The sequence below is a fragment of the Stegodyphus dumicola genome, chromosome 10, assembly GCF_044657685.1.
Source record: "Stegodyphus dumicola isolate Sdum_Otavi_A_Nest chromosome 10, ASM4465768v1".
NCBI classification, from domain to species: domain Eukaryota; kingdom Metazoa; phylum Arthropoda; class Arachnida; order Araneae; family Eresidae; genus Stegodyphus; species Stegodyphus dumicola.
The window spans coordinates 104,989,716-105,016,352 of NC_140777.1; the positions used below are offsets into that span (position 1 = coordinate 104,989,716).

Sequence of the window (26,637 nt, forward strand, 5' to 3'; positions counted from 1 at the left end):
TCAAAATATGCAAATTCTTTCAAATTAAAACATTCATGTACTACTCGGGTATTTTAGGCATTGTTTCCATTTAAGATTCGCATGTGAACGTAGTGTTCCTTTGAAAGCGCATAAGTGCGTTTACTGCCCTCAAATGCACACAAATTATTTAAGGTATATCGCACACATTTTGTCGTACACCTTGAGCATTTTGTGCGCATGCTTATTTTTAATCCTCGCAAGAGCTAAGACGTTCAAGAAAAAGGAATAGCAGACCGCTTTTTTTAGCTATTAATTTCGCTTGTGTTTCTTTGTCTTCTAACTCATGTATCTTTAATTCCTTCGAACAACGTTTTAGAGTATTTAATTTCATAAACCTCCTAAAAATAAGGGAAATATTTTATTAATAATTTGGAATAAAATCATTATTCGTCTGGAAAAGTTGTAGAGAGATTAGGATTTTTTTGAAGGAGGAGATGTGAAAAATGTGTATTGCCCTCGCCGGGAGTCAAACTTGGACCCCTCGAACACGCGCTGAGTATGCTACCTTTACACCCCGAAGGCATGCAAAGAGGAGGGAGAAAATACCTTATAAAGTAAATAATATTCTGCACATAAGTTAATTATGCTTCTTTCCTCAGTTAATTTATACACTGCAAAGGAGGTATTGGGCACATATATACAGTTTTGTTTAAAAAAACATACACCTTGCTGGTTTTTAACAGCACGCTATGAAAGTATATTTTTTGTAAAATGCGCCAACATTAAAGCGCGTATTAGTATAGATTAAATTTAAGCATAAATTAAGTTTGAACTATTACTGTTTCTTTTCTAGATTATTTCGTCAATCTAACTGAGATTTTCGCTCTTTTATATTTATTCCATTGAATGACATTATTATAGTATTTATAAAATTAACCTTTAAAGAACTTCTAGAATATATATAGTATTGTGAAATTCCTAACACTTCAAAGTAATTACATTTTGGAATGAAAGCGAATGCGAATTTATTTTTCGATTCCATATGTTGGGTTTGCGAAAAATTACTTCGCATTTTAATTGTAAAAATGTTGGAAAACATATTCTCAATAACCAAGAATTCTTCGTCTTTTTAAATAAATCGCGATGATAAGTGGAGTAAATTTTCTGAGAATACTCTTTTTAAAAAAATATATTTATCTAAATTAAATTCTTTATTTAAATATAATGTTTCCTTCATTAATTGCTAATTTAAAAACTTTTGTTTATATAAAATATTTTACGGAAAAATCAATATCTTACTTTCCAAATGTTGTTAAGAAGTTTTAATTAAAATGTTATTACTGATTTCAGGTTTTATGCTTAGCTGAAGTGTTTTGGGATACTTAAATAAGGATTAAAATGATAGTCGAAATTAGTTCTAACATGCCAAGCATCTTGCATAAGCATTTTGGATAGATGTGCAATAAGGTTACGAAATTTAAATTATTTTCAGAAAAAAATTAAATTGCTCCATTGAGAACGTTATGATATCTGAGGATAATTGTTTTCAATCGTAATTAGATGGCTTTTTTCATAAATATATATAAAATTAAAGACGTTTTGAATAATATTTTGCATTCATATTTAAGTTAAAATGACTCGCCGAATAACGAATATTGGAGGAGTTAAAGCACCAAGAATCAATGTAATATTTATAATTTTGCAAGACTAATTTCCGATGTTTAAATATAAACCTACTTCTTTACTGCAAAAGTGCAAATTATAAAAAAGAAGGCCAGAGATAAGGTAAAATATGGTGATACTCATGAGAGGAAGGACGTCTAGCTATTGGCTCCATCTACTGATGAAAAATGAAAGCAAATATAAATTAATTTCCTTAAAAGCAGAAGGTAAAACCGGACTGAAAATGGGATCGTTAACTAGAACTAAAACATTTTTGTGAATGTGAAATACCTCTAGAAAATCTAATTCTTTAATGGAAGATGTTTCCTGGATAACTTTTGTTACAGAAAAATGGAAAATGTGATTTTCTGACCCAAGAATGGATTCATATCTCCCAGCAATTTTATTTCTCCATTAATTTTGTATTCACTTCAGACATACATACTTTAATTAAAATTTGAATTGCGCAGCATGAATAGAAAAGTTTGAAAAACTACTTTGATAATATTTTTGGATTTGTATTAGGTACAAGAAAATTTAAAGACATTTTTTACCTAATGAATGAAGTTTATGTTCTAATCAAATATCAAAGAGCTTCGAAATAAATAGAGCGAATGAAAGACGAAAACCTTATGATACGTGCGAAATTTTGATACTTCCTGGTATTATTTTTTTTTCATCTAATATCTTTCGCTATTAAACATTTGTCATAATGCACCATGTGTTGTTGTATGGCTTTGCTACATGACCATTAAACAATCAGTTACAACACTTGAAGGAATTCACTGGAATTCATTGGTCACTTCAGATTTCCCTCTCTGTTCTTTCTCGTCATAGATAGCGTTTGTTCTTTCTAGAAAGCTCTGGCACCATTTACGCATAGTACACTGCTTGCCACCCAAATTACAACACCAAGAAAGACAAGAGATATCACAACAAAATTTATTTAGTAAATAACATGTTGACCAAGTATCAAATAATTAAATTTATAGACTTCTGTGAAGTGTGGTTCTTTCTAGAACCAGTAGCCAGAGTAGCCGCCATTGTTGGAGATCACCGCTGTCACACGCCTCGGCATTGATTCAAAGAGACTTTGGATGTGTTCTTGGGGTACAGCAGACCAAGCAGCTTCCACACGTTGGTCTGGTGTGGCAGCTTTGGATGTAATCTGGGTCAATCGTTCAGCAGCCATGGACCACATGTTTTCTATCGGCGAAAGATCCGGAAGGCGAGCCGGCCAGGGAAGCAATTCAATAGCACGATTGACGAAGAACCCTTGGACACGTGCCACGGGTCGTCGCGCATTATCTTGTTGAAATATGGCTGTGGGCAAGCCCTGAAGGTAAGGAAGGACTAATGGCTCCAACACCTCGGAGATGTAGCGCTGGCTATTTAAAGTACCGTCAATACGTATTAGAGGAGTGCGAGAGTGATATCCAATACCGCCCCATACCATAATACTCAGTGAAGGACCAGTGTGGCGGTGCATAACGCAGCTGTTCAGAATCCTCTCTCCACGGTGTCTCCAGACTCGAATCCGACCATCGTGGTGTTGCAGACAGAAGCGTGACTCTTCAGTAAAGACAATTTCATTCCATTCTACTGTCCACATCCTTCTTTTATCGCACCATTGGCTTCGGAGACGTCTGTAGTTCTGCGTCAAGGATAGACGAAGCAATGGACTTCTTGCGGACAGACCACTCTGCTGTAAACGAATGGCGCACGCAGACACTGGATGATGAAGACACTGAATGTGCTGTGCTACGGTTCGTGATGTGACTGAGCGATCCGTCATTTCCATGCGCACAAAGTTCCTGTCATCACGTAAAGTGGTGCACTGAGGTGGATGCGATCGAACACGTCGGTCCGTCGTACCCTCCTGCATCCAACAGTCACATATCCGCATTACAGGTGTTTGGTTTCGTCCAACACGACTGTTTTCACACCGATTTCCCTGAAAGATAATCCACACTCTCGGTAGACCACTATCCTTCCTCTGTCGAACTCGGATACTTGATCCAAAGATGATCTCTGTTTACTACGAGGCATAATTGATCTTTTTTTTTTTTAAAACCACAAGAAAAATACAATTGAAATCGTCGAAAACTCCTAGCCTTAAATAGCGATTTGAAGAAGCGCCACAGGCGCGAGTGATCTGCGTCTGCGCTGAAATTCAAATCATTTGCATATCTCACCTCCGCTAATGCATGTTGTAAATTTCATGTTATTTGCATACTTCCTTCAGGGTGCTGCATTTACGGTGGCCAGCAGTATAGTATCACTCATGCAGGTATATACCTAAATATTACGTGATCTACAATATCTTTGATCTGCATTTAGAAGATATATATAACATTAGCTTACTGAAATTGATTAACAAAACTAGCACTTGAATGAAGCATCAGTTCTTTTTACAATGATATATGAAGAGTAGTGAGAGAATGAATATCAGCAAAGGTAATTGGCATAATATAGTAAAAATTTAATTTTTGTCTCTGTTAAACTTTTTCTCTTCAGTTTCACTTTTATTTTTAAGTTTTTATAGGCTCTATTAAAAATGGACTTCATCTTGTGGAAGAAACGTCATCTCTTCATTAGAGGATCTAATTCGTTTTTCACTCTTCATTCCTACCCTATAAATTTAATTACATCTGCCAATTTGTAATCTACTCCAGAACTTAATTCTCCACATGTAGTCATATAAACTAAGAAAAACAACAAAAAACCTTTAATCATCGCTCATAACTTACAAAAATTAGCTCCTAGCTTGCAAGTATGACACGCAATTATCTGAGACATTTTTACCATCAGACAGAGAAAAGCAAATTACTTCATGCCTCCGACATTCAGTCAAACTCATAGTTTTGCAATTAACGAAACCCTCTCTGTTCTTACGAGTTTGAGAAAATTCTCTTTTACTGAACTTTCTTAAAATTGCTGGAATATAGTATACAAAGGAAAAGCATCAAATGGATAACAGAAAAGTTTCTGCCATCAGCATCACTCCTATATGTTTATGTTAGTAACTTTTGCCTGCTCGCTGACAAACTCAAGATCATCCCATGATATAATCCTGTTATATTATTTTAATAACACTGTACAAAACCCGTACAACTCAAGCAACGCTTCAGAAATACGAAAGACCGTAAACATTCTAAATTTTATAATTAACAGTCTCCCATTTTTCGGGCAATTAGCTGATAATTCGAAAACGAGACCTTCGGCAGCAAAACAAGGTGAATGGAAAGGAATCCAAAATTTACCTGAATGCTCATAAATGTCATCTACCCTGGTAACACCTGCTGTTTTTTTTATTACGATCAGATTTTTAATTAAATGCAAATGTATGTTTGTGGTGTGCTTCTAAAAGAGCCATAACTTATTTTGCGAACGAATTATAATATATTAAATACTGATTCCAGAAGCGGTTTGTTCTGCACTTCCTCGAAATTCTATGGCCCCTGGCAGAGTACTTTACAAATATTTAGCTTATCTTCAAATTTAGAGCTATCTACCAACTACTAATTGGAATATTCTGACACCAGCTAGATTTTACAAAATGTTAAATAACTGAGTGAAAAGAGACAGAGAACAAACTAAATATTTCAATATTAATGAAACTGAAATCATTATACTGTGAAGGCTTAGAACAGAAATATGTTGAACTGACACTCAATTTTCAAAATACGCGTCTTTCAGATTTATAGTATGTATTATTTCTGTTAAATTAAGTAAATGAAAAAAATCAATGCTTCCTTTCTTTTCTCGAATTGTAAAAAAGCCATCAAAAAAAGTTTCAAGCTTCATTCTGAAACCATGTGGTATTACATCAACCTACTTATTAAAGTGCGCATCTATTTTAATATATTTAACTAAGCGCCTTAATAATAATGACATGAGTAGACCTTACTGATGTAAAAATATTGAGGAGTGGCAGACATCTGGAGAAAAATTTCGTTAGTTTTAGATCGTAGTTTAAAATTGTTGACTTACTGACTTTACTCGCAAATTAAAACTTAAGTTTATGATCTATAAATTTAACAGCTTACCACTCAGTTAAAAGCAGCTGCAAATGCAAAACTCGATGCTGGAATCTTTATACAGAGAATATTATACAGAGTTGATTAAATTTTTACCTGTTGTATTTACATCAACCACAATAAAAATAAATAAATAAATAAATGTTTTCACAAAATATCATTTGAAAATTTTTTACAAAATATCATTTAAAGCTGATTAATATGCTAAAAGAAGAAACATAGTTTACCATATAGTTTAAAGGGAACAAGAGATTAAATAATTCTGTTCACAAATTCCATCTACAATTTTATATGACGACTAATAAAAGTGTATGGAGCCCTTGAGAAATATGATAATTGCTTATACTTTCAATTGCAAATTGATTATTTCATTTTATTAAATAAATGTACACGATTTTTTATTCGTGATATAAAATTGAAGATAAATTTTGTAAAAAGAATTATTTCATCTCTTTAGTTTTCTTCTTTTAAATTGTTAATCAGTTTGAGAATTTTAAATAAAAGTTTATTTCATAAGAAAAAGCATTTTTTACTTTCATCCTTTTAGCTCAATGACATAGTATCATTAACATTTTTCAACTGAAAAATTATTTTTGAGAGATGAGGAATCAGTCTTTCGCTTACAAAAATTCTGTTCCGTTAAACGGTCGAAAGCATCTACCAATTTTGCAAAAAAATCAGAACTCTTTAAAATATGGAATAGATTTTCTTTAAAAGATTTTTTTCTGCTCTGTTCATGCTGCAAACATTGAATTTCTGGGAATTTTAGTTTGTTCGAAGATATGTACAAAGCACTGTTTCAGCGTTAAATTTAAAAACTTCTAATTCAAATTTTGAAAACAACGTTTCAGCACATTTCTACTGTCACTGTCATCCACAAATAGTATGCCTACGATACATAGAGCCCAATAGCTTAAATAAAATACATAGAGCCCAATAGAAAAAATTGTTTAAAAATAGATTTGAACATTAAGTGTTCCTTGCGATAATTGTTATATTCCGTAAAGCTGGTGGTGACTTCTTGGCTGGATATAAACAGAGAAGAAGCTTAATTTCAATTAATTACTGAGCTCATTCCAAAGATCCATTATTGTAAACGCTAGTTCTGAGGTTTTCTGCTCCAATTCAAGTAGTCCTGCTTTGTTATGAAGTAAGCGAAACACTAATCATAGTCTCTTTTTTTTTTTTTTTCATTTAGCCCTCAGTATGTTAATTTGCTGTTATCCAAACCATACCCTTAGTTGCAAGGTTTAAATTCGCTGCCTTCCAGTTATGTTTTTTGCTGTGATAGGAAAATCCGAGGAGAAATCGTTCTCGAGAGACCTTTTTTTTTTTGCTACTGATACTTCTCAGATCTAGCAAGCCATACAGATGATTAGTTTTATCATAGTATAATGTACTTTAGATAACATCATACACAGATGTGAAAAAGGGAAGGATTGGGTGTACATGCTTCTGACACGTCAAAGTTACTTATTTGAGCCAGAAATTAGAAGTGTTAGGAAATTTTCTTTCAGGAATATTATGCAAATATTTAATAGAAAAAATAAAATTTTATTCTTCTTATGTTTAAATTTAAATCAGCAAACTAAAATTCGTGAAAATTAATTAAGATAACTAGAGGTTCTTCTTTTCTCTTAAAGGACGATTTCTTTTCTCCTTGTCTAATTAAATCTGCTTAAGTCCTTTGTATCCAAAAAGATTTCACGATTATGATAGTTATTCTGAACTAAATTCTTTCCACCCCGAAACCAGATCCCTAAAGAATCTGCTGTCCCGAGATATTTGATTTTACCTAATTTGAATTCTTGTGCAATGTCAAAACTTGCTGATACAGTACGTTTAAATCATTAGACACCTTAGTAACCGGAGATAACTTGGCAGGAATACTAACTTGGCATCCTAGTTCTGAATCCAAATACCAATGTGTTTGTCATTTATTTATCTTACAGCAGACATGTTCTCATTAAGAAAATATTTGCGGAAGAATTTGTATCGTCGAGGATACGATGAAACTGCGGTTTAATGAGTGGAATTTAAAGCTTTTATGTTCCGAAAATTACGGAAAACTTTGAGAACGAACATATTTAATGGCTTTCAATTCGCAGAAGCTTCCTTTTACATTTAACAAGAAACTGAGCAATCAAAAAGATAATTTACATCATTTTTTTTAAAGTAACTATCAGAAAACCAGTCTCGATGATTTTGCTTCTTCTTCGTTCTTCTAAGGTGCATCGAAATTTTTAAATATGCTTGATATCTTTGTTTATGGGCATATTTAAAAATTTCGTTACATCTTTATTTATATCTTTGTTTATGGGCAATCTCGATATTTCATAAAATCCTAAGTAAAAAGTTCGCGAAGTAATCGTGTTCTAATAGTGTGCAGTGCATGCGCATTTTATACGCAATTTGTATTGTTAAGTTTGTCTGTGACATAGATGTAATGTAATCCTAAACGTGAGGTCTTTTTAAGAGAAACTGGCGCGTAACGGCAAGTAAAGAATATTTGCTTAATACTCTTCCATATAATTTTTACGATCACATAATCTTCTCGTTTAAATTATCTTAGATTATATCTCTAATGCTTAATTCTAGAAATGACAAGTCATCTTTCAGAAACAGCCTATTTTTAACTACAAAAAGGTATTTTAACTAAAGGAATCTTGACGATGTTTAACTAAATCAATCAAGGAATTTTCAAATTCCAGCACTTATCTATTTCGGAAAACTACACTGAACTCTTTTAAGAAATTTACTATAGAATAGGTTTACTGTTTCCTGAATAGAAATACCCTGAAATATGCCATCATACTGAAATTATAGCAGTCTGTCATACAAAATGTTTAACAGTTTCTATTTTTTGTAAACATACAAGCATTTTTCCCATTGGAATTAAAAGAAGTGAGTTCGGATAATTACATATATATTCGGATAACAGAAGTTATAAGATCAGACACTTAATCATTAGTTATTTTTTCTTAAAACTTTAACAGTAATAGCTCTCCTCCTAAAGTATTGATTCAATAAGTTTTGATAGCTTTCTGGCTCCATTGCCATTCTCATATTCTGCAGAGCAGAAAATAAAGGTTCGCCGCTAGATGCCCAGCGTAATTTTACAAAGTGTAAACTGGTTTTCCATTATGCCTTATAAGGGCTCAAAGAGTTTAATATCAAAGATATATATGGGTTGATTACGATATTAGCATCAGTGAAATGCCCTTAGTTTCTCCTTCCGTCAAGCTAAGCTTGATGATAGGGTATATGATGCTCATCAGTCATAAAGGACCGCAAGTGCTCTGCAAAAACGTTAGACAAATACTTCTAGTTGTAAATTTTATCAGCAATACTTATTTCAAACCACATTAAAAGGCCCTATCCCCAAAAAAGTGTATGCAAGCTGACTGCCTATTTACACAGAGAATCCCTGGCTTTGCAGAGCCTACTCCACCCTACACCGTCAATGCAAATCATCTAAAAATCTACAGCATTTTAGACTGTTTCGTAGGCTATCATTTAGATGTTATTCTAACAAAGCATAAGTCAAGCATGAAAGTTTGGAAATGGTATGATAAGAAAGATATTTTTAATTACTCTAAAAGTGCATGTTTGATATTAATGTTCTTTTTTTTTTTTTTTTTTTTTTTTTTTTTTTTTTTTTCGGAAATAGGTTTTTACATGTGTAAATTTATCAGCCAATCAGAACTGTCAACACTTTGTACTTGATTGTCTCAATAACGTCAATTTAGTTTTTATTCTAAAGTCAATAATATAATGAAGAGGTAGCAGCATTTTAATCTGGAATTTCAGGAAATTAAGAAAATTTTTAAAGGAATTTCTCAACTAATTTTACCATTTACTCCAATATTTCGACTTACAACTACTAGAAATAATTAAGCACTTTTCGACTTTTATCTTAAAAATGAAACGGGATTTTCTTTCATGTAGCAGAAGAAGAAATAATTAAGCACTTTTCGACTTTTATCTTAAAAATGAAACGGGATTTTCTTTCATGTAGCAGAAGATCTGATCTTACCTGAAAGGAAATCTTCCTTCAATAGTTATTTCAGTATTCTCATTACTTAAGTAAAACTTGTCCGGACATTTTCAACAAAGCACTTCCGTTTTTAATAATTCAATTTTTTTAATTCTAAGATTATATTGTTACGCATTTTAATATGAATCAGATTTGAATGACGTCATATGTAATAAAAATAATGAAACAAGGTTTTTAACATGCTATTTTGCTTTCGGAATGCAGTATGAAATACTTAATTCCACAAAGCAATATCTCAAAAACACTCAGGTTTGAAATTTAGCAAAGCGCTTACTGAATCAGCAAGAATTTAGGGTAATTTCTTCAAGAACCTCTTCTTCGCGTTCCTATCAAAGACACATAACGATAGAAATTCTCTATGCCCATGAAGGAATGCTCTATGCCCTCTTTCACTTGCACGCTCTAAACCGAATGTGCCAGCTATTTTTGGAAGTGAGGGCATGAGTTGGAATTTCCATTACTGGAACGAAAGCAAGATCATTTCATAACGGGAAGCACTGAATACTTCTTCCTAGGTAATTTTACTTTGCTCTTCATTTCCGAGGCTGATCTCCCAGTTCGCTGAATTTTTCAAGATTCTTTCCTCGCCTATAATCCAAATTTTGCTCGGAATCCGCAGATTGTCAATGAAATCTCGAAAAGCTCGATAATATATCATGCTGATTCAGAACCCGTAGTGCGAGAAATCAAATTTTAAGATCAGTTAAATCTGATTTTATTTTGAATTTATTAGCCATATCTGATGTTATCATTAAAACGCTTAACCTTAATTTGCTAAAATTAAATTACATGGATGTTTTCACTAAAACAAGTGGCATATTAATAATTCAAATGCGAGCTAAAAAATTCACATTTAAATTATAATTATTCTTTGAAAAATAATAGTTTTTAATTTGAAATAGCTTTGTATTAATTCCAAACTAAGGCTTTTAATCTAAAAAAGGCAATCTAACATTACAAGTGTTAATGGGGAAAAACCTTAGGTTTTGATTTCATAACTGTAGGTTAATATCAGGTATTAAATAAACTTACAAGTTACAAGCTTTAAGAGTAAACGCGTTTTTGAGATACTGCGCTAGGATTCTCTGCTTGGCAGCATAGATTTTTCTGTTTCTTGGGGAAGTCTGGCTGGTATTATCATTTGGACTGAAGGAAAACGAAGCTCTCTTTATGGATAAGTGAAATTCAAGCAACAAACAGGCGAGGTATAAAAGCAGCAAATTAACTAATGTATTTGGGAAAGTATATTAGTTCCATAGATCCCTGCAATAAAACGAATTAATAGTACGAAAAATCTTATTGTCCTACAAATATATTCACAACTATTAGACACATGTTTAGCTCTGTTATACATACGTAATAAAATCAAAATATTTAGAAAACTTGTGAAACGGCTGTCAGAAATTTCAAAATCGGAAACGACGTTAAAAAAATCCGTTAATGAGCTTCTTTAGAAGAAATGAATCGTAGCTTTCCATTATATTATACCTCAGTTTCCAAAAAGAAATATTGAGTTTAAAACTAGTCATTTCCAAGCAGTAATTCAATGAAACAATTATTGAGAGTACTAAAGCAAGCAAGAATCAACGTAAATGGCATACATTTGCAGGACTAGTTTTGAGGGTTTAAGTAGGAGCTTCTTTATTTCTTAGTGAAAATGCCAAAACAGAAACCTGCGCTCATGCGATAACAATAGACCAGAATATTCGAGTAAGGTCCAGTTAATGAAGGCAACAAAGCTACTGACTCCATCTATTGATAAAAATGAAAACATATATAAAATTATGTCCTCAGAAGCTGAAGGTAAAATCGAATTAGAATTCGGATCATAAACCAGAAAGGAAAGAATTTTACGCTCTAGAAAACGCTCTACGCTAGTAAAACGCTCTAGAAAATCTTATTAATCACCAGAAAAGCTTTTACTAACAATTTTGGATGCAAAACAAATTACAAAATGGGATTTTTAACCAGCAGTATTGGACAATAAGGGATTTATGTATTTATTTTCTTCTAACACGTGTCTAATGCTCGTAATGCTAAATATCAAGATTCTCTTAGTCTGACAAATACACTGAAGTGCCACTGAATTAGGGATAGCTAGTCAATAACAAGTTGGGCCTCCTCTGGCGTTTATAATAGCTGCCAAACAACGAAGCATAGATTCAATAAGTTTAGTTAGAAAAACGCTCATTCAACCAAGCAGTATCCGACCGAGACCTGCGAGAGGTGCAGTTATCCTTCTGGAATACTCCATTTTCGTGTGAATGACAGGACAACATAAATGGATGGAGATGATCGTCCAGCAACTCTACGTACCGAATCATATTGAGGAAGGATGGTACAAGTACCAAAGATCCCAAACACTGCCAAGAGCGTGATTAAGCCACCATCCCAGACCGTGATTAAGCCACCATAGTCTTGTGCAGTTCTAATCTGCCTGTACAGAGTTCACGGCTTCATGAGTCTAACGCCATGTTCTCAACCTCCCATCGGTATTAATTAGTCGGAATCGAGACTCATCACCCCTTGCTACTCATTTCAAGTCCACTACAGTTTATTCTCTGTATTCTCTTGCCCCGGCAAGACGTGCAGCTCGATGGCATGTATAGCAAAGATATTCTCGTGGGTTTACTGCTTCCGAAGCCCATATGGTGCAGCGAGCGTTGCACGATCCTATTACTAACTGTACGACTGTCTCCCTGATTCAGTTGGGTGATAATTTGAACTAATGTTTGGCTTCTTTGACTATGCACAATACGGCTGAGCCATTTCACATCACGCTTTTCTAGATTAATTATCCTTTACAATTTGCCCAATCGCCAGTTCTTTTTCCCACCATCCGTGTATTCTCGGTATACTCTTGACACTGTCGACCTTGAAATGTCTAGCACTCTGAGGATTTTGGAAACTGAATGGCCCATGCGTTGAGTGCCTACTATCTGTCCGAGATTGAAGCTGTCTAAATCAGAAGTTTTACGCATACTAGTAATTGAAACGACTGATTAACAACAATCATGTACTAGCAGTATGTGCATTTACCACAACTTCCTCACGTGAGCAGAGATGGCGGGCAGCCGTATAAAATTTCCATAGCCATGTCTACCCCTAATTCAATGGCACATCAGTGTATATACCAGAAAGAAATATATCATTATCCCAGGAATTCATATCCGGTATTGTCCCTTTAAGTGTGGAACTGAGAATTTTTTTAATAGAAGAAAACACTACATGAAACGTCTGCAAAATACATTCAGTTTTATAGCTTATTGATGGAAAGAAATAAATGACTGCAGAATTCTTATAATCTTCAAAAAGAATAGAATGCTTTTTATTATAATTTAATGAGAATTGCTTAATCCCTTGACCAATAATATTACGTAAAAAAAACTCTGTCAATAGCAAGTATTTAAGTTCTTGATCAAGAGCCAGCTTAGAGAAATAAACCTGGAATGCTCGGAAAAACGATTGAATAAAAATAAGTCTGAACTTTCTTTAAATCTTTATGACAGTCAAACACCGCAAATGTATCGTCAACGTGGCAGAACCAAATTGGGAAGTTTAGTATTTCAAATAATTTGAATTCATAATAATGCATGTAGATATCAGGTAGAAAAGGACTGAGAGAGCATCCCGTCAATAATCCTTGAATCTGTGGTAATTCTTACTTTAAAAAAAAATTGTTTTGCTTCAGACAAATTTTTAGCTAATAAATCTAATTCTATTCCGTCTTTACTTTCTGCTTTTAAGGACATTATCTCATTATTGTTTACAATTTTTATCAATAGATGGAGACAGTAGCTTTGCTTCTTTAATTCGAACTTTCTCGAATTTTCTGGTTTATTGTTATCGCATGAGCACAGGAGTTTATTGTCATTAAAACACTTCGTCCTAACACTCTGTCATTTTAATTCCTGCAGCTGAAGAAGAAGCTTTCGAAACTAGTCCTGCAAATTTATGTGACTTACTCTGATTATTGTTTGTTTTTTATCTCCAACATTTATTGATCTGCATATTATTTTAGTAATTAATTTTTGATTAATTTAAAAAAAAATTATAAAATGAAATACGATTTTGATATGTTTGAAAAATTTGATAGCTTCACAAGAAATTTTCAATAGCATATACAGATCATTAGATGTGTACAAATGTATTTTAAACTCTGCTTAAACAAGCTTAAATGAATAGTACAGAATAAAAGAAGTAATAAATTAAAACCTCTTATTATTCTATAAATAGTGTTTTGCTTAATGTCTTCAAGTAGAATTTTTCACAAACTCTTTTAAATTTTTTGTCAGCGATGAACTGAAATGAAAAGATGCATAAAATGATACCGAGTTTCGCGAAAACTTACCTTAAGTTCTGAAGAAAAAAACTTGATATGGACACTATATAACTTCCTTGTGCGGCCTCTCAAATTATACACATTTTGCTTTCTGCATTTTATTTAAAATTATATCCTCGAATTATTATGGTAGCTCAATTAAACGATCCCCCAAGGCACGTTTAAAATAACATCAAAAATTGTAAATTTTGAAGTTAAACATCCGGGTCAATTTTTGTCGTAATGGATTCAAACTTCTTGTCATTTTAAAGTTCACAAAATAGATGTTTTATTTCCTCCAACTGTTTCTAATGTAGGACCTGCTTCAATACTCGTAATCCAGCTAAGGAGTATGCAATGAATTTGGATACATTTTAAAGAATCCTTTAAAATACACAGATTAGCATGTAAGAATGCGGTTTGTACTTAAAGATATATGTGAGATCTGTATTCAAACCTCAGAACACCCACATGATGAATTTCAGTTTGCCAAAGGTAACGCTTTATTCTTACACTATAAAATAAATCAATAAAAAATGAGATTTCATGCCATTCATTTGTATTTTTACAAGCATCTGCAATACTAATGATAATGTAGCATTCCATCTTAAAATCTTAGTTACAGCTCTTGATTTAAATTTCACTCTCTCTCTCGATAATAACTATCCAACCTCATCAATGAGTGAACATTTGAATCACTATGCCGTGTGTTCCTCAAAAACTTCTGTGTAAGTCTTTAAGTGCAAACCGAAATCTGATGAACTGATTTGTTGATTCTGTATGACTTGAGTAAATGTGTCCATATTTATGGGGCACCTTTAACTCCACTTTCCTTCACTATGAAATATCCATTTGAATTTGTCAGGTATTGAAGAATATTTCTGTTCACAATTTAATTGTAATTTCTTTTAATCTTAAATCACTGTTCAGTCGGGTCCTAGTTTGAAAGCGTGTTAAAATTCCTTCAAATTCTTATATCCAGAATTCTGTTTCTCATATGCTGATTTTCATAGTTTAATCATTTTAAAAATTTCATTTGCATTAAACACACAATGCTTTGCTAACAAATATTATTATCTATTGAAAGGATTCCTCTCAGTCCATTATTTACTAATATTTACCTGCATTAATATCGAATTATTAGAAATCTAGCTTTCCCATTTTGTGTTTACTACACTGACAATACCTTCAGATACTTTGTAAACATATGTTGTAAATTGTATTATTAATTTTGTAGATCTCTATTCAGTTCATTCTTGAAAACCCATTTAAAGACCTTTCCTTCATGACATCATGAGCAACATTGCCCCCTTTAAAACAGTCGCAATAATCGTATCCCTTTTTATCCTTCATTTATTAAAAAATGACTCTGTTCCGCAATAACTTCATATTATTTTTTCTTTTCTAATAAAGGTCAATGTAAAGTTCTTGAGACCATATAACGAATTTTACTGATTATGCTTCTTGTTTCTTCACGTTAATATTATCAAGACAATTTTTAAAACTTTCATTAAAAGATATAAATTTTACATTAGAGCAAGAGAAAATAATATTTTCTTCGTTAATCATTTATCGATATCCTAAATAATCATTTATTCTTTTTTTGCCAAAACTGCGGCATTTTTTTTTCTCAGTTGGAGTGTACAATTTGCTTGAAATTTGTCAATGACAGTTATTCTAATCTAGTCCTTTCAAAAGTTTAAAAAGCCTTAATTCATAAGTTTTAGTGTTTTATTTTTTAATTCGCATAGTCACAACAGTACAAAATTTTCTTCTGCTTTTCATTTATTAAACTTCTTCTTAGCCCAAAAGAGACCTTAGCCGTGAAGGGCAATTAGTCTCAAAACCCGTCAAATAGCTTTCACTTTTCAAATTGTTGCCAGCAAACATTATCGCCCTGTATTATATTTACAAATTTTAATTATGGAGAATCTGTATGAATGCAAATATGTATTTTTCTGTATATTTCATAGGGAAATGCAATGAATAAAAGAAAGGAAATACATAGTAATTATTTATTCTCAAGATTTTTTCTCTTTTAGAAAGTTTTCGTATATTTTTATCTAGTTTAAATTGAAAGTAAGTTATTTAGTAGTTACTTCGGTACATTGCAATTATTTGAATATATGTCAAACTTAAAGTTTATTATTTAGCTGCGAATATGTTTGTTTGACTTGAAATTGTGACAAATAAAAGTTTCTTCCAGATTTCAGGCAGAAAATAAGAATAATTTAAATTTTGCGTCATTTATACATATGTTTTGATAAATATGTAGAAATTTTATTTTTAATTTAGTTAACAAATTTTGATTTGTTAACAAATTTTGATTTGTTAACAAAGAAAAGAATTTAATTTTTTAATTGCAGCCCGTCAGCTACTTTCATATCGTGTACTTGGCCAGTATGCAATTTTGAGTTTGAGAGCACTGCTATATACAGTTTCATTTGAAATTCGTAGAGTTTTTCTCGTAAAGTAATGCCACGTTTTCCTATTTTTTTTTAACTTCATATTCTTTTTTAACATCTATTAACGTTTCACTTAGTAGGTAGCTGTCAAACAATGTAAATACTGGGATAATTTGGAAAATACACTAGAATTAAACTAAACTATAAAAGTGAGAATATTTCGTAATCTGGTATACCATTACGAAATGCGAAGTTCAGGTTTAGATGCCATTAGGAAAAGCATAGATTTCGTCCATCTGTTTAATTACCAGGGTGATTCTTCTTTCTCTACTTGCATGTACACATATTATATTTTTCAGTTTCTCTGTAATACTCATTTTTTTCCCTCAACATACCGTCACAGTAAAAAGGAGAATGAGCAATGTTAAAGTTTGAATGTTCACTGGTAACGCCTTGACGAGTTGCGCAGTTCGGTATGTAAAACCAGAATCCTCATTCCGAAGCCTGCTGTGATTTTTTCAAAGACTCTAAGTCTTGGGCTCCAACTAACCCCGTACCAATGAGTGTTAAATGTGTTTGGGGAAGAAAAAGAGGTTTGAAATATGCATTGACTATTTAGCTTCTTATCTTGCTGTGGACTTTCAATAATTGAACTCTAAACTATAGGCTCTACTTTCAAGACAATTAGGAAATTTCTTTGATTTTTTTTAATTTATCACAATACACCAATCATAAATAATATAAAAACTGAAAACGCGGTTATGTATCCGCTTTCCTTTAGAGTACAGATAGTAAATTTCCCTTATCTGCACAGATATAATAATAAAAGTTATTCGTCACGTAACTCAGTATCAATATTTTTATCTTTCTTAAATTCTCTCATATCCTCACAAATTACGTTTATTTGCAAGGGTGTAACTACCACGCCTCGAAGCCCCGCACCTAGAGGGCCACTGAGTGAGGATAAAAGTATGACTTTTTTGAATTGGTGGTACTATTTTTAAAAAATTTAAAAATTAAACTTCATGAAGGATACTTATATTTCAACTTTTCAAGCCGAAAAATTATTCACTATTGTTCCTACACTTAGTTACATAGTGCGAAGTTTTTGAATTTCTTAACATTTTTCGAAATCTTTGCAATCTAAACCGTAATTTGCTATCAGCATTTTGGGTTACTGGAGAACTCCTTGCTTAAAATTACCGAAATGAGAAGAACATTTGGAGGTCGGGTGTCTATCGCTTCAGAGATCTTTGAATCTTGGCTATATTTTATAAAGAGTATAAGAGTTTTATAAAGAGTATATAGAATTTTTATAAAGAGTATGAGAGTTCTATAAAGCGTATATAGAGTTTTATATATTTATAAAGCGTTTTATAGGAGTAGGGTATGAAATTGAAAAAAAACTGTTGTGAGGAATTATACGGCCATGAGAGATTAAAGGATAGCTTAGTTTAGGGTAACTGTGTTTTACCCAATGGTATTATCTCCCCACCTTCATAATTGTTTCTAGGGTCTGAATATTCTTGATACTTATAAATTAATTCAACCTGAAATTCTTATGAAAGCAAATGAAAATAAAATCCACGATAAAGCAACTGATTTTGTGCCAAAGTTTCCATAGCATGTGTCATCAACATTTCCATCTGTTGTTAGCTTTAACTAAGTCGTCATTTAAAGAGGGGCTTAAAAAAATTAATAGCTTCAAATGAATTAGCAGAAGTATTGGTAACAGATCGGTCACTTTCATCGAGGTGTCCTGGTATATTGACAACACGTCTTGTATAATTCTGAGACTGTAGTTATACAAGACGTCTATTCCTGAGACTGTAGTTAACCCTTTGACGCGCGGTGGTCGCGCCCTGAAACCACCATTTTCCGAATTTTTTTCCTTCTTTTTTTTCCGAAATTTTTGAGTGAAAATGGATTGATTACTGATCTTTTACATCTAAATAACACAAAATGACTGTAGAATCATATATGTTTTAGGTATTAATACTTCAGATCGGATGCCTTTTAAAATTCGCTTTCTATGAGACAAAATAACTTCCTTTTATTAATATAAACAACTTTAAATTTCTAAAGTTAGTCATCGCGCATCATGATTTCTATTATAAACAATAAAAAATTGCAGTAATTAAACTGCATATGTATAAAAAAAACCTCTATATGTATGGCATTTGCTATGAGGTTTCGGGGCGCAACCACTGCGCCACTAGAGCATTGTGTCACAATGTACACAATCCTCTAGAGGCTCGGTGGTCGCACCTTGAAACCACTGCTCTTCTCAATGGCATTTGCTTGCTTTTCAAATAGGAATGTTTATTTTTACCCGAATATAGATAAGGGGCTTTGAAACCACAGAGTTATTATTAAACAATACATACACCTGCCCAGTAAAAAGGTCTTTCTTTTCCAAATTCATTTCTCCGACATCAACACACTTGCTCCCCAAGCTAGTATTGTGATTTTATAAATTATTTCCTGTGGCTTAAATTTAATGTAAATATACTTTGCTATAATTAAAAATATAAATTGCGTAAAAGTTTTATTTAAATTAAAAATATTTTGTGAATATTTTGGGACGAAATACGAATAAAATAAGTATGAATGGGAAACGAACGATCCGCACAAAGCCAAAAAGACCAAGCCCCCCCCCCATTTAACATAAAAAAAACACAAATTTCATGTGCCAGATGAAAAGAAACTAAATAACGCTGGACATATACCAGTGAATTTTAAATCCAGGCAGTGTACAGTTTGTACCACAAAGGATACATCTCATAGAACAAGATGTATGTGCGAAACGTGCAATGTAGGTCTATGCATGTACCAAAGAGACAAAACATGCTTTGAACAGTGTCACAAAAAAATTTGTTCATTGAAATTTAAAAAAAAAAAAAAAAAAAAAAAAAACCCACTGAGTTTTTTTTTTTTTATCCTTGAATTGCACCTTGAACAGTGCGACCACCACCCACAGAACAATGGGCAAGAGTAGATTTTTTTTAATTCATATATTATTTGTCTCTAGGATCATAACATTCACTTTCTAGAGTTTTTAGTTAAAAAAATTATAAAAATAATATCGCGCGCGTCAAAGGGTTAAGGCTGGACTATTATTTTCAGAACTAAATTTAATAACAAGTTATTTGCGAAGAAGCGTGGAACAGGAAAGCTTCACCCGTTTAGATTTACTCACAGCTGAGATCAATCGAGCCCCCAAAAATAACTTTGATAAGATAGTTAATGAGTTTGCTTCTGTAACAAATCTTTTTGGCTATCGAAGTGTAAAATAAAATTATACTGAATTTTAAAATAAACATTTTGCCTTAATTATACTACATATGTTTCGTATGCTAGCTTCGGATATAGTATTGTTTTTGACTTAACAGGATTGAACAAGAATCAAAAATAGCACATAATAACAAACATCAACGACACATTTATTGAAAAATATTTCCTTCGATTAAATTTCATGAAGCAAAGTTTAATTATTACAAAAAATGATCAACAATAACTAGAAAATATTGGCTAGAAGAGCGAATAAAGAGGGATCCTCATTTTCATCTACTGGCTCGGAGCCCCAGTTATAACCTTCTTTATTTAGCTTTTTAATTTATGCTCTAGGCATTGTACACGTATGGTGAATGACTACAAAAGGTACCGTGAGGACTTTAAAGACATAATTATTTCAGATGACCATAATTTTATCCCCTTCTTTTTCATTACATTCTCACATCACTTCTAATAATTTTTATGCAATACTTAGAAATTTAGTACGTTCTAAAACGATGGAAACAAAGTTTCATGTATTTTAAGCATTTCCATTGAAGCAGAGTTAATTTTCCCTGGAGGTTTTCTTTTTTTATTAAATGTTTCAAAGTGGACGCATAAGGCTAAACTGTTTTGATTTTTGAGTGGCATCGTCTTTATTAGTATGTTTTGATATCTTTCCCCCTTCTTAGTTAATTCATCCTAAGAAGGTGACATTACGGGCCTTTAAATTATGACGCCATCTCTTGTAATTTTGTTTGACTAATAGCTACGTACTTTACAATTATTATTGAGCATTTCAGTACATACGTAATTCTGGTTTGATATCCAAATGTCTTCGAGGTTTCATAAAGAATACCAAATGAATGTAAGTACTCATGGAGCCAACCGAAGAAAGTTTAAAATTTATCCTTTTAGAAAAAAATTAATTGTTTTCAAAAGTACATTCGAATTACATATCTTTGCTCAAATTAAATATCCACGTACTGAATTATTTTTGTTTACGGACTTAATTAGAATTACGTTGATTTTAAATGCCTTGTTTACTTATTAATTGGAGATGTCAATAGAATATTTTTATTCACTTAAGGTTTAAACATGTATATAAACAAATAACGTAATGATTGATATTTATGCAATTCAGCCTAAATATTATACCATCAGATCTTATGCAAGTTCAGTATTCAGATTATTTAATTCTTTTCTTTTAGTCCATAAAATACTTTTTTTAACAAAAGGAGGTAACTTTTTTAAACTTTTTTTAACAAAAGGAGGTAAATTTATCAAATTAAAATTATACACTTTAGAAAATTTTGCATTATTAGCTATTTAATATTTCCTCGCATGAGAATTATCGACTATACGGGTACGAATTATCCGGCTTGAGGATTACCCGTGCTCGGCGGTGCCCATGCACGCACACTCAACGCTATGCATGATAGTGTGTAATAAACAAACATGTGCTAGTTGGAGCATGGCCTAAAAACCCCTGAAATGCGCCTTTAGGTTTAGTTTCAACGATTACTTCAATTACTTGATTTACTCGATTACCAAGCGATGAATTTATTGACAGTTACATTAGTTTTGAAATAAAAATGACATCTGTCTGACTTTTGGACCTCGTCGACCAAAGATTATTCGAATACAATGCTAAATTCGAAAAATGCGCAGTGAAATTCAACAAATATTTAAAAGTTTCAAAAACAAAATAAATTTACTGAGTTTTTTAAAAATTATATACATACAATATATATTAAAACTCATAGTTTGGATTTTCTGTGCTTTAAATTGTCCGTGACTTGGTTTCTCGGCTTTAAGCCCGAATAATCGAAAGTACACTCTACTTATTTATTTAAATTAGTGTAGATAATTACATGTAGTTATTCATAAATTACGAATTAAAGACATAATTATCATTGATTTCTTTTCAGGTTATTGGCCTTTTGACTGGCATATCTGCAGTATTTGGGTTTCATGTGACGTACTCAGCTGCTCTTCCTCCATAATGCACATGTGTTTCATATCTCTTGGACGTTATCTTGGTATCCGCAATCCTCTGAAGACTCGTGCAAGTTCTAAGAAGATGGTGATGATGAAAATAGTCCTTGTTTGGTTGGTCTCAATGGTCATCACAAGTCCCATAACAGTTCTCGCTATGTTCGATTCCACCAACATTCAACCTTCTCCCGGCAGCTGTGCCATTAACAACAAATTCTTCTTCATTTTCGGCTCTATGTTTGCATTTTACGTTCCCATGCTCATAATGGTGTTCACTTACGTTTTAACTGTACGACTGCTTCAGAGAAAAGCTAAATTTTTAGCCCAAAAGCCAACAAGAAGAGTTCCCTTTATCAGAAGAGGTCGCAGATCATCTCCTGAATCACCTGACGGAAATGACGGAGCCACCCGAAATGGTCACCTTCAGCAATCCACATCAAACACATGCCAGCACTGTGGACGATGTCAGTCATCTGAGGTAATGTGCGGCAGCTCAAGTGATCTAGTCAACAGGCAGTCCAATTCTCAAGGCTTCGTTAGAGTAAGAATTGGTCGTCAGAGCGGGCACGAACAACATCAACGCATCTCTAATCAACAACAACAGTTAGTGCCGGGTATGGTTCGCACTCTTGGTACAAATCAAGTAATGAACGAACAGAAAGCGACAAAAGTATTGGGCATAGTATTCTTTTCTTTTGTCATATGCTGGACACCATTCTTCATTTTAAATATACTTTTTGCTTTCATGGACCAAAAATACTTCCATCCGTATTTAGCAACCACTTTCTTGTGGTTGGGATACGTTTCTTCCACAATTAATCCAATCATTTACACAGTTTTCAATAAAACTTTCAAGAGAGCATTTTGGAAATTGCTAACATGCAAGTGTCCTTTTACAAGGCACGTGAGTCTTCATTCACCAAATGATTTAGCTGCATGGGCTTTCAGATCAGCAAATTACACAACTAAATCAGGGTCTCCTCCTGATCTGTACCAGGAATCCATGTGTTAGATGTGTCAACTTGTTGCGTGATGTTAAACAATTTTTGTATAGAAGTATTATAAAAAATAATATCCTTTTTAATATTCTTCTTTCGCACAATGATATAACAGCAATTCGTAATATCACTAATTCGTCTACAAACTGAATGAAGGGAAGCTATCCTCACGCCTCATGTTAAAACTTTGAAAACGGACGCAGATTACTCGAAGAAGAAATTTGGTGATGAAAACTGAATTATTTCATTACAAATATATCCATATCTCTTTCAGTTCATTGAAACCAAGAAGCAGGGAATCGGCTTTGATTGGTTTAACAAACTTTCGCACTTCGTCTCGCTAAGAATGTGTTTTTCATATTAACTTATTGTTGTGCTTATTAAAACCTGCATTTAATAGATAGTATTCCGAAGCTTGGCTGTACATATCTAAGCATAAACAACACTTAGCTATTCGCCGACTTACGTAAGAATTTTATTTCACGTAACTTTACCTAATCAGTTTAACCAAAGAAGTAAAACTTTTTGTAAATTCCTATCCGTACGCTCAAAAGTATATGCACTCTAAATTAGATTGAACCCAAAACTAAACTCACTTGAAAATTTCAATAGTGAGATTCTATGCAAATTTTCATTTAAATCAAATTTAATTGCAATTTAAGAGCAATGACAATTGCTTTCTAAGGCCCTTACAATATAGAAATGTTGCATCTACATTTTTGCTGCCGTTCGGATAATTTCAAATGAGATGCAGAAAGCGTTTCCATAGCTTTTGAAATGGATGTTGGTCGGGAAACTATTGCGTTAAATTGAGGGCTGCGTAAGTCGGAAATAGCTATATTTTTATACAATGGTGTTCAAAATTGTTTTTACATTCACAAAAGCACTCATTTTTCAAAACCTTTTGAATAAAAATAAAGAAGTTATCTACGGTGATGCATAATACATAAATAAAGACTAAAAATTTCTACATGAGTGAACACATATGATAAAAATTATGTTAGGACATTAATAAATGTAAAATAATGTACGACAAGGCATTTTAGGAAACAGGTAACACACTGGAATAATATTTTTAAAATTAATAAAGCAATGTGATATCTTCTAATTCACCCACAAAAATATACTTCAGAATGTTGGTTATTTGCTTTGGAGTTTTAAATGTTTTAGTCTTTCTCCAATATGCAACGTGCCCGCAAAAGTTTTTACCCGGCCTTTAATTTCGCGAATATTGGTCTTAGACATATATTTCTAGTTACAATTTTTTTAATGAAGCGATCATTTAAGTTTTATCAATTACTTTTCAATTTAAAAATTCAATTTTATAAAAATTACGAAATGTAGGATTTTATATGCTCCTCCGGTTCCTGCATTTATAATGCAATATTTATTATAAAAAATTAATGTTTATTATAAAAATTAAAGCACAAAAGATTTGATTTTCATACTGCAAATACTGAATGAGATATTTAGTTTTTTGACGACATTTTCAATTTGCATCGAAGGTTTATAAATAAATTAGAACTATTCGAGGTTGAGTTTTCCCCTTTAAATATCATTCGTTGATATTCTTTTTGATTTAATTTACTTTGAATATACTTCCTTTTATGACTAATTTATAATTTTATCACATTTCATATGCCGAACCAAATTCACATGAGTAATTTATAAGTTTTTAAACGCTTCAAATCTCTTGTTAGCATTCTTGTGGAGTTTTATTTCTTTAGAATCATGATGTAATAAACAATATTGTAAAAAACATTAAATTAGAAATATATTTAATTTCTGCAATTAATATTACGATTTGGCTATAATGCAATGCCATGCAAAGTCTACCAGTGCTTTCAAGATCAAGAGTTCCATCTTTATTTTTAAAAAATAATAATAAATAAAGATTTATTATTACTTTTCACTACAATCTACGTAGAAAAACTCAAATGTTTACAAAACTAATGTTTTAAATTCTAGTCACCATCATCTTGCATTATTTAAAACACTTTTGTAAATGGAATATCCGACTACGCCCAATGGTTGCTGAAGTAAAGGCCGATTAAGGACTTTTATGGGCCACTGAGATCATTACCAGGAGAATTTTACTATGCAACAGCTCTCTCTAGAATACTTTTCGATTTTCCTGTGGAAAAATCTGATACTTTGCCTTTGTATCGCCATGTAATGTCTGGATTTCGAAGTATAGCTTTAGATAGTTGCGGGATCCGGACGATATCCGATTAGTCTATGCAAACCGCCCGGGTATCCGGACCTGCGTTCACCTGTCACCTGTGAAACTCATATCTAGAGGTTTGGTTGATTAGTTTAACCGCTCACGGACTTTAGTTTAAAAATACTGACCAACAGAGCTTGGTCTATGTGGAGATGTTTCCACCTGTAAAGAGAACGTCGAATACATATTCACCTCCAGGAAACCTTTTGCAGGGCTTGAAATTTGATCTTTATATGTCTGCATACACCAGATTCTCTATCGAACCTATACAAAAAAGTACGTTCATTATTCTTTATTTTTGTATACACCTTCAAATCTTTTCAATTTAGGCAGGCTTTGACGTTTTTCCAAAAATCCAGTGAAATACGAACCTTTCACTTTCTGGAATAAGTTCTTTCTTGGTTAGCTTTCCGTGTATAGTTTAGAGCTATGCAGAAAATTCAGTTATGGTTACAAATTTTAAATTCAGCTCTTTAATATTTACATTTCTATCGTGACACGTAGTTACGGACAATAATTGTTTAATTCTAAAGTATGACTGTATATCTAACAACAGTTTTAGAGTCTTTAAACTTCATCAAACGAGCTCGAACTCTGTATCTTGACACATTTGGCAATTTTTCTATTTTTAGAATTAATCACTATATTTCTATCTGCTTTCCAGAAATGGACCCCCGGTTTCGAAGACTAAATCCCTCCACCTAAAGAATTTTTCGATACTAAAATACTATTTGATTAATAAACACTGAAATGTGTCCTGAATTGCAGATGACAACGGGTAATGTACATTGTATCCTTATCCATAAGTCCTTATACAGCCTGTGAGCTATATAATGACATTACGTGCAGATATGTGTTGTACATTTTCTCTATCTTTATTCAGGCACAGAGTGATCTAATCAACTTGGATAATAAAAATTAGGATTACACTTTCTTTCTCAATCCCTCAAAACATAAATTAGATTGATAATTTTTTATGAAGTACTATTTTATGTATGGAAACACAAATTTGGACACCACTGTATCTATAAATATCAATTCTTCGTATTTACTGTGCATGCACAAAGCTTTTGTGTTTCTCTATAAATGGAAAACAGAATTTGATATATATACATAATATTGCATGTAAATTTTGTCACTGAAATTAAATTTATATGCAAACCCTTGTAAGCACGTTGTTCGTAAAATACCTGCGACTGGAAATAAATTTATTGTGAAATATTCCCTTGCTTTTAATCTCTTTTTCTAATTCACAACTTAAGTCATGATTTTCTTACATGATTTCTAAGTTAAAAAGTATAATCAGTATACTTTTAATATTTTAATAATAATACCAATACAGTATCATTGCGTTATACAGTGTGTTTCTGAATTCGACCGACAGATTCAAAGCCATGATAGTAAATATCAAGAGGATGAATAATTACCATACAACATGGGTCACAAACCACATTTAGTGCGTGAAAATCGCAAAAACAGATGTCGAGAGGATAGCTAGCTTGAAGAATAGAATGGCCAAACAAATGCGAGGATTAGCAACACTGCATTCGGAAACAACATACCAGATTACACGAAGGAGGAACATGAAGATGTAAATCTGATTTACTACCGAGCAGGCGGCAGTAGACGCCTATCACACAGGATATACCAGGTACTATATTCGAAGAGGCATTATCTTTACTATACCAGACTCGCTCT

At 32.5% G+C, this 26,637-nt stretch overlaps 1 protein-coding gene across 1 annotated transcript in view; it reads left to right on the forward strand.

The window, feature by feature from the left end:
• The window catches only part of LOC118197850 (5-hydroxytryptamine receptor 2C-like), a 1,008,613-nt gene extending 982,457 nt beyond the window's left edge, over positions 1-26,156 (forward strand). Inside the window, exon 6 of the mRNA XM_085825349.1 lies at positions 21,651-26,156. Within this exon, the coding sequence (XP_085681475.1) occupies positions 21,651-22,729 (1,079 nt within the window). The 3' untranslated portion in view covers positions 22,730-26,156. The remainder of the gene's footprint in view (positions 1-21,650) is intronic.
• The last annotated feature ends 481 nt before the right edge of the window (positions 26,157-26,637 follow it).